This window comes from Petromyzon marinus, chromosome 1 (genome assembly GCF_048934315.1).
Source record: "Petromyzon marinus isolate PM22_M1 ecotype Great Lakes invasive population chromosome 1, UKy_Petmar_22M1.pri1.0, whole genome shotgun sequence".
In the NCBI taxonomy this organism is placed as follows: Eukaryota; Metazoa; Chordata; class Hyperoartia; order Petromyzontiformes; family Petromyzontidae; genus Petromyzon; species Petromyzon marinus.
Window position 1 is genome coordinate 8,422,387 of NC_133667.1, and position 9,101 is coordinate 8,431,487.

The 9,101-nt window shown below is 45.5% G+C and overlaps 1 protein-coding gene across 1 annotated transcript; it reads right to left on the reverse strand.

Moving 5' to 3' along the window:
• Positions 1 to 1,736: 1,736 nt before the first annotated feature.
• Positions 1,737 to 8,375, reverse strand: LOC116943165 (uncharacterized). The gene is made up of 4 exons (XM_032955809.2): positions 8,051 to 8,375; positions 5,006 to 5,076; positions 4,087 to 4,270; positions 1,737 to 2,320 (listed from the first exon to the last, which is right to left on the reverse strand). Exons 1-4 carry the CDS (start codon positions 8,313 to 8,315, stop codon positions 2,220 to 2,222), a joined length of 621 nt encoding a protein of 206 aa, XP_032811700.1. The 5' UTR covers positions 8,316 to 8,375; the 3' UTR covers positions 1,737 to 2,219.
• Positions 8,376 to 9,101: the final 726 nt, after the last annotated feature.

Sequence of the window (9,101 nt, forward strand, 5' to 3'; positions counted from 1 at the left end):
ATCTCGACGAGCTGTTACACGATGCAACTATTCAAAGTTGCATTTTTCGATAACGGATTTTTTTTATGCTGATCAAGGCTGTAATTATAATATATATTGGGGGGGGGGGGACACATCCCCCTCAATATTAAAATATGCTCAATGTCCCCCCCCCGATATATTGCTATAAAATAGATTTATGTTTATATGATTGTGGTTATGGTTATGGTTGTACTTTATTAATCCCTAATCTCTGACATGACATACAATGAAACAAGAAAAGGTAAAAAAAACAGAGCAATGTAATACAATACACTATTAGACATTATTGTAAAGAATACATTAAAAGTCCATCCTATGAGTTAGTGAATTTGTTAATATTTTAGGCAGGAAATGAGTTTTCAAATTTAGATGGCTATGGCCTTGAAGCTGATGGTTGGCGTTTCGACATCGTGGAGTAGCATCACCGATCTCGGATTGATTGGTACCCCAGTCGCGGAGTGAAGTAACACCCCTGGAAAAAAAAAGTGTCCCAGAAATAAAATATTTAATTGCCTCGGCCCATTTTGTATTATTTGGTAACCCGGAGTAACGCCATAAGGATCATCTGCAAATGTTGTGGGTTCACTCTCCAACACACCGGTGTGCTGAACTAGTAACTAACTGGCATGTTTGGTTTACGTGACAGACTTTACCCATTGGCTGTGTCGGGTGGAGGCGGGTTTAACGACGCATTTATATTGACGCGATGTAACCCAAAACACGTCAATTATACGGTGAGATTACTGTGCGGTGTGTAGTTTGGGTCGCATTGCCACAGTTGCACTGTGGCTTGTCTTCAACGTATCTCTATGAGACTCTATCGATGTAGAGTATCTCGATGTTGTCTCTGGGTTTTTATTCAAATCCACACGACCACGGGGAGAGTGACACCACAAACTCTAAATATACAGCAGGTGTCAATGTCGGGATCGAACCCACGTCCTCCTGGGTTACAGGCGTGCACATCCACCACCGCTATGTTAGTAACATTCTACTAAGACACACTGATATAAAGATATCGACGCATTGATTTTTCTACCTTTTATTTCAAACAAAATTTAGTGAATCATAAATGTTGAGAGTAGACACGACGCAGTGAATGCATTCAAATATTCACATTCCAGAGTCCATTGCATTTGCTTTGTAATAAATGGTGGATTTATTTTTCTCGGGAGACACAAGCAGGCTGAATTGCAATCATCCAGACTCATGGTTTGATTTTTTTTAGATACTATTTTTTACATTGCAATCAAATAAATTATAACATTTCGACTAGCTATAGCACGTACGTTGAACTTCCTTCGCACCGTACATAGCCAACTGTGGCAATCAAAAAATGTGATATGAACCCATTATGACGTGCGACGCCATAATTTACAACCCTTCGCAATCCACACTGCTCGATGATTGCCTCCCCTGTGCAATGTTGGCCAGGGGGTTATACTGCCATAACTCAACGTGCTCAGTCAGTTGCAGATAGCCAATAAAAGGGAGGTGGAAGATTGGGTAGGGCCAATTCATAACATCACCTTCCCGCTGATGTTTAACCTAGAGCCTGAAATCAAACTCAGATCATCGGGGCACATATCGCTTTGGCTGAATCATTGGGCCACCACTTCACACTGTACCCCGAATATAAAACATTTTTTAAAAGGTATTTTTAAAACCCACCAAAAAACAACTGATTCTCATACAAGTGACTCGACGTGTCTAATGTGGGTTGAAAGAATCAATGTGAATCGATGGCATTGAAGCATCGTTCCAACTCCCAAGTGAGGATAAGGAGGGAAAGACTCTGAGACCCGTCACGTGGGGGGAGATTGAAGGAGTGCACAAGAGAGAGAGCCCAATTAGTAAGGCGAGTTCAGGGAGAGTCTGGATAATTCAGGGAGTAGGTGACTGCTATGAAGAGTCTGAAAATGGAGCTCTGAAAGAGCCCATGAAGATGGAGTATCTGTGAGACCAGGAGTCGAGGAGAAAGTGGCTCAAACCTGGGAATGCCTGAGAAGTGTGTCTGGGTGAAGCCGAGACGCGCTCCAGGGAAGACCGCGGGCGAGTCATTCAGAATTCAGTGAAAGAGTCAGTTAGAGTGCAAGTGAGTTTTGTTGGGCGAGTGTGTCTCATGAGAATCCAAGGAGTAATTTTTGACGAGTCCTAGAGAGAGCGTGAGAGGAGTCGAGGTCCCTGGGCCGGCCTAATTAGCGCAGCAGGAATCCCGAAAGCGTCACAAGGGGCAGGGCCAGAGCCCAGCTGCCGCCGCCGCCGCCAAGGCCACCAGCCCCGTTGCGGCACCGCTTGGCTGTGGAAAAACACAGAGCACAGAGCCGTGCCTCATTAGCGCCAACATCAGGTGGCGCGGCGCGTCTCTCTCGGCGTCATGTCCCGCGATGCTCGAACCCACGAAATGAACACAGCAGTCAGTGACCTAAACAGCAGACACCGAGAAGCCACGGTACAACCTCTACGGTGAAAATCTTCGTGGAGGTGGTGGTGGAAGCGTGCCAGTTCGATTCCCGCTCACGGCCAACACCGGTGGCGATTATTTGAACCGGTCCTGGGGCCTCCCCAAGGTCGACTCAGCCTCAAATGAGTACCTGGTGCGGTGTGTAAACATCGCCACTAGGGAGACAAAGGCGGTCGGGCGTGGTGCTGGCCACCCACCCCCTCGTGTGCCGTCTAGGCCTTCATAGGGTGCTCGCTAACAGCACTTGCCCCTACAGTCTGTTAAGGCTATACGGGGCATCTTTGTCTTTAGTGTTAACGTGGGCGAGGCAGTAGTGGTAGGGGATGGTGGATGTGGTGTTAAAAGTAGGGAGACAGTGGTAGTGGTGGTGATTATGAATAACAGTGTTGATGATGACATTCGTTGTTGAATGTTGATCATGAAGATACTGATAGCAGTGGTGGTGATGAAGATGTTGGCACTTAATGTTGGTGGTTTCACCAGTGGTGATTGATGATCATGATGGTGGTGGTGATGATGCGCGTGACAATTGTACTGCGGGTGGTGGTAGTGGTTGTGGCGGTGACAATTAGAGTGATGGTTATTTAAAAAAAATCACGTTAAAAGTGTTGATGGTATAAATGAAGCTGGGAATTATCAAGTTAATTGTGGTGGTGTTTATATATCAGAATCTGATCATGTATTTAGACTACATGAATCCGATGAGCTATGAAGCTCTTTGTCAAAGATGTCCAGTTTTTTTACAGATGTCCAGTAAGGTGGGGTAAGAGGTTATCTTTGTCCTGGTGTTCGCACACAGAGTGTCTGTTGAGCCCCATAGACCCGTAACAGGAGGTCACCAATATCCACCTCAACCTCATGATAGCCGATGACATAATTTCAGTATCAGAATATGTATTTATACTGGAGGAATCTGATGAGCTTTAAAGCTCTTTTTCACAGACAGACAAATACGGCTTCTTTCCCCACCCTACTCGAATTGCGGTGGTGAGGATGCCACTGTTAGTGGCTTTAGTGGTGGTTGTGTTTATGATTGTGATGATGACAATCATGGGAAAGCTGTCGCTATCGTGATGATGAGGTTGGAGTTGATGTTGACTTCGACGGCAAGAGCGGTGGTGACAATGGTGGAGAAAGTAATCGCGCTTTTGGTTTCAGGGGTTGTATTTATAACTGGAGGTGACCATCTTCATGTTAACGGTGCTCCGAAGGTGTCGGTGCTCATGAAAATGCCGGTGGTGTTAAAAATATCGAAATAAACTTCTGAAGTTGATGGTGACGGCATTGGTGTTGGACTGTGGAGATTTAGGGAGTGATGGCGAAGGTTCTGTTGACGATGACAATAACATTAATGGCGTTGGTGCTCACGACGATGTCGCAGTTCACGTTGATGGTGATTGTAGTTTTGAGAATGACAACGGAGGGGTTGTTAACGGCGGCAGTAAAAACTGAAGGCGGTTACGTAGCACGTGCTACCGGCCATTAATGCCTCGGACGTGACTATAAACGGTTAGCCGTGGCGTTGACGCCAAAGAACGAGAGATGTTTGAGAACCCCCCACCCCCCCAACCCCGGACGCAGCGTCGATCAGGCACACTCACCGATCTCCTTGATGCACGTGTCTTTGCTCGAGTTGCAGTTTTTGGACGAACAGCAGCAGAAGCCCACGATGGGCACATTGCCTGTGCAACTGTAGGCCTTCCTGTAGTCTTCGCAGATCGACTTACTTGCGCAACCCTGCAGCTCAGCGCTGACCATGTCTAGTATCCCTGTCAGGCACACGGCCTGAGCACAAAGGACATGGGCGTAAGGAGACAACAGACAGACCGGAGTTGGAGCAGCACCGGCAGCGGCGCGGAGAAACAGCCAAACTCATTATTGGCCGCCAGGGGTTGCACCGGGGACCACTGGCGGGCCCTTGATGGCCTTCAGTGCGGCCCCGTGACGTGGGGCCTTCTGACAATACACAACACGTGACAATAACCCCTGGTAGGTGCGTGTGGCGGACGTCACGCACTGACGATGTCCTATCGGCGAAAGTGGCCCTCCTCTAAAAGATGTGTGAACAATACTGGGGTAGGTGGTGAGGTGACTCCGGCTAACATTATTTTGCCCCCCCCTCCCCCCCCCCCGCAAACTTATTTACCAGCTAAAATTGAAATAGAGGCCACGCAGTAATACTTCTCGAAGTCAGACTCGGTGAGAAAACACACGCTATAAAGCAGAGCACACAGTAACTTTGATCATTACATGTGTATCGATAGTTCACATTGCGCGATAAATACGCGAGACGCGTATTCAGGCCAAACAAAGACTGAGGCACGTGGGTAGCATTATTTCTAATTGGCATCCGCATTATGGAAAAAAAAAATGTTCCCTTATACATGCATTCACGTCATATCCAATTCGCGTTGTGAAAACACGCGTTATCGGAGAACAGGCTGACTGACATGCGTAAGTTCCAGTTGAACGATGGCCTGATGGCCTGGCGAGCTCATTGACCTTAGTGAAGCAACTTACGTCAGGAACTGTGGTGCATGATGTCTCAACCTTGCACGATCCTCCGGTGCATATGTAACACGATGAAACGCCTACGGAGGAGGGAGGGGGGTGGGGGGGTGGGGGAGTGGGAGATGAGGTGGCCATCTGTCTTTGCTACTTGTACAGGCGTGTCTCGCTTAACGAGCGAAAGCACTCGGTTGAGCGAAAACCCGTTGAACGATCGTAGTTTCTCCCGTTGACACCTCCCATGTTAAAATCCGAGAAACGTTTCAGCCCGAAAATTGCTCCACTGGAGCTACTTTTTTTCACGTAAGAAATACAAACTACTGTATAAGTTTAAAAGAAAGTAATCAAATATCAAATGTTACCCTTACCACACGTGAATAACCACAGTGGAAGGTCACCCCATACAGCGCATGATATGACCTCATTACAGCCGCATGTTTGAATAAACACCCTCACACATACGATCTCCACTCAATCACACGACCCTCTCGCTCGCTCTCTCTCTTGCTCTCTCCGTAACATGCACAGACAATACCTCCCTTCCGCCTCGCGTTTGATCGATGGGTCTCCTCCGCTCGTTACGCGGACATTTGTTCGTTTTGCAAATTGGGCGATGGTCAAATTGCTCGTGATAGCGAACTATCGTGATAAGAACGCTCGTCAAGCGATACACGCCTGTGTTCTCCACAAACGACGCTAATTATTATTTTGTGTGGCCGATACGGTCAGAGCACTGAACTGGCACTAACAGTTCTTGGGGGTTCGGTCCTGGATTGCAGCAATCCGTTATTAGGGTTGAATGCATTCCAGTCATAGGCCTTGTACACAGTATTCTTACTTAACCCATATTCATTGATCACTGATCTATTACATAATTGCATACACCCCCACCTCCGCCTCTGATCTCGAATCCTGATGGGGTTCAACAATGATAACGTCTTCTTTGGTTCTTTCGGTAAAGTCACGTAGAATGAGAATAAAATAATAAAATAACACAATAAAATTCTCACGACGTTTCGGCCACAACGCAAGCGGCCGTCTTCAGGTGAAAGGTACAGAACTGTCGGGACGACAGAGCTTCATTGAAGCCGAAACGTCGTGAGAATTTTATTGTGTTATTTTATTATTTTATTCTCATTCTACGTGACTTTACCGAAAGAACCAAAGAAGATGAATCCTTGCAGTCACGAAAGCTTCAAATCGAAATGATAACGTCATCCTGCACTATTTAAGACCGGAAGCAGGTGGATGACTTCACTAATCTGGCAAATCGCCCGAAGATGCTGGATGTAATTACCAGCGAAACGTCGTACTACTCACATTGTAAAAGTTGTGGATCCACACTTCAACACACCGGTGGGCTAAAGTAGTGAATTCATTGTCAATTGTCAACGTGCCACATTTTTTATGATTGGCCATGTCGGGTGGTGGAGGGTTGCGACACATTTATAAATAACGTGATCTCACCCAAGAACCTTTATTATGAACTAGCCTTTTGCCCGTCCTCGGACGGAAGCTGTAATATTTACGAAAAAAATGAGCAGAGTATAATTTTGATTTAAAGCTTTCGTGACTGCAGGGATTCATATTATTGATTCTTTCGGTAAAGTCACCACGTAGAAGGGAAACAATAAAATAAAAGAACGCCACTTTTTTCAAATGTTCATACTGTGGTTTTCACACCTGATGATGATTGCTTGCGTTGCAGTCGAAACGTCGTGAGAATTTTATTGTTTTATATTTTTATTATTTTATTGTTTCCCTTCTACGTGGTGGTGACTTTACCGAAAGAACGCGAGACTATGAATCCCTGCAGTCACGAAAGCTTTAAATCAAGATTTGACCTTCAATTTGTTCAAAATCACTGCTCTGATACTTTCTTTTCTTCTGGTTTCGCTCGCTGGTGCTGTATTAAATTTGAATTCGATACAATGTCTGGAAAATCAGAGAAATGTATATATGTTATCACAATTTAGAAGCAAAAATTAGACTTACCTTTTGTTTCAAGCGCTGAAGAAATAAAGACGCCAAATACACTTTGTTGCCGCGTATAAGTGTTTATTTTGATTAACTTTAAATAAGGAAACGTCAAATTGAAATCGAATTTTCATTTTAAAAAATCTTGCTTGTGATAGTAATGACGGGGGGGGGGTGGGGGTGGCTTTTTTGAAGTGACGTCACGTACGCATGTAGCGCTGTGCTGCGTAGTTTTAGCTTTGACCGTCACGTTCTGTAAAGAAACGTGATATTTGAAGCGACTTTGGCATGTGGAGTGATGTCACGCGCGTTACACACATTTCTGGGCTATTATTATTATTATTATGAATAATACTGGTCGCGAAAGCCTACGTGTTAAACTAACCCATATTCAGTTGAACAGATATTATCCAGGATAGAATGTTTTTTTGGGTTAGATCGTATGAATATAAACGTGTCATTACACCCGCCAACTCTCGCTCTCGCCTGATGATGCTGGTTGTAATTACTGGTGAAACGTCGTACTCGAATTGTAAATGTTGTGTGTTTACTCTCCAACGCAGCAGTTTGCCGGACTAGGAACGAATTGGGATGTTTTGTTTACGTCACAAACCTTACTAATTGGCTGTGTCGGGTGGTGGCGGGTTTAACGACACATTGATATTCACGCAATCTAACCAAAGAAAACTCTATTATGGTTAAACCATATTATTTTATTGGTGGCGATCATGCACAGAGTGGATTGCTCGCACATTCGCGTCACCACTGAGAAGACATCGAACGTTAAACTCCTATGGCCGGGCATTAAACCGTGCCATTCAACGAGGAACCTTGCTATTGTATCAACGTCGTAGTTAAATGTATTTCCATGATTAAATGAGCATAGGTAAATACTAATATTTGTTGGCAGCCTCGAAGCCAGTGGTGGAAATTTCACCTCTCTGTGGCAAGGGCCAGTCACGTTAAAGGGCAACCTATGTTCCCAGAAAATAATTTCTGATCGGCATTTTGCTTCGACTTGCAAACGCTAATGGTCTTGGGTTTAGCCCTCTTAACACAGGCACTCTTCCCATCTCTTACCGCTGGTCGAGGCCCGGCGAGGACTCATTTGGTGCTGGACGAAGGCCATAGAGCTGGAGTTCATTGACGATCCCACGGCCAGAAGCCCCGTGCTGTCCGAGGATACTTTCCCAGGCAGCAGGAGGGAGAATGCGATGGCGAGGAAGCTCTGCACGAGAGGACTCATTGTGACTGATTCACAAACGCCGGTATCCAAGTGGGCTTTATAAAGCTGGTGATGGGGGCTGTATTTCGTGGGCGTAGAAGAGTGAGCGGTAAGCTGCATGGGTGCAACTCATCATATTTGCATGATATACGGGCGGAACCCTTAATGTGTTTGCTTAGAGTTGTTTACATTTTGGGGCGGTGACATTGCTGAGCGATTGCATAACTTGCCGCTTGTTGCAGGGATTCGTGGTCGAGTCCAAGACCGTTCTGATTAATATTGCAGGTGTATTAACTCTAAAATTGCGTTTTATCTGCTTCGCAGCGGACCATAAAGACTCTTCGACGTTATTCTAATCACAGGAGGCCGTGTGTTCTCGTGTCGTGGTTTAAATATGTAAAAATTTGAAGAAATTAGTTTTTATATCAAATTACTTAACTTAGAATCGCAAAGCAATGGTCACCTCCTAAGCAGGACACTCCTGGAAAAAAGGTCTCAGGGCTGGAGATGGCTGGCTGCAGGTGGCACAGGCCCCACGGATGTTAGAAGACGGTAGACGGTTTATATAATATGATAAAACCCCACCTGGAGAATTACCACAATTTCACATCATTTACACAGTATCATGAAAGGACACCTGGTTGAGGTTGGCGGTCCGTACTTGAGCTAGCATTTTTCTGCACTCGGCTGCAGTAAGCATGTTCTCTCAATGTAGCTCTGCTAGCACTGAGAACATCCTTCTAAAAAACTGTTTTTAATAGGCCAGCCACCGGACAATACTCTGGCCTGAACCCAAGGTAACCAATCCCGGTTTGGGCTAGACACGGCCCATCATTTCTCTGGCTTCGATAAAATGCGAATTTCACCACTCTTGGGAAGTTAACAGGGGTTTCCCTATTCGGACTA

Bases quoted from the DNA above. Each gene is read 5' to 3' on its own strand.
- LOC116943165 (XM_032955809.2), bottom strand. From the start codon at position 8,315: ATGCAGCTTACCGCTCACTCTTCTACGCCCACGAAATACAGCCCCCAT. The intron at 5,077-8,050 runs GTAAGAGATGGG...CCTCCTCCGTAG, and splicing joins TCGCCGGGCCTCGACCAGCG to GCGTTTCATCGTGTTACATA. The intron at 2,321-4,086 runs GTGAGTGTGCCT...GTTTTTCCACAG, and splicing joins CACGTGCATCAAGGAGATCG to CCAAGCGGTGCCGCAACGGG.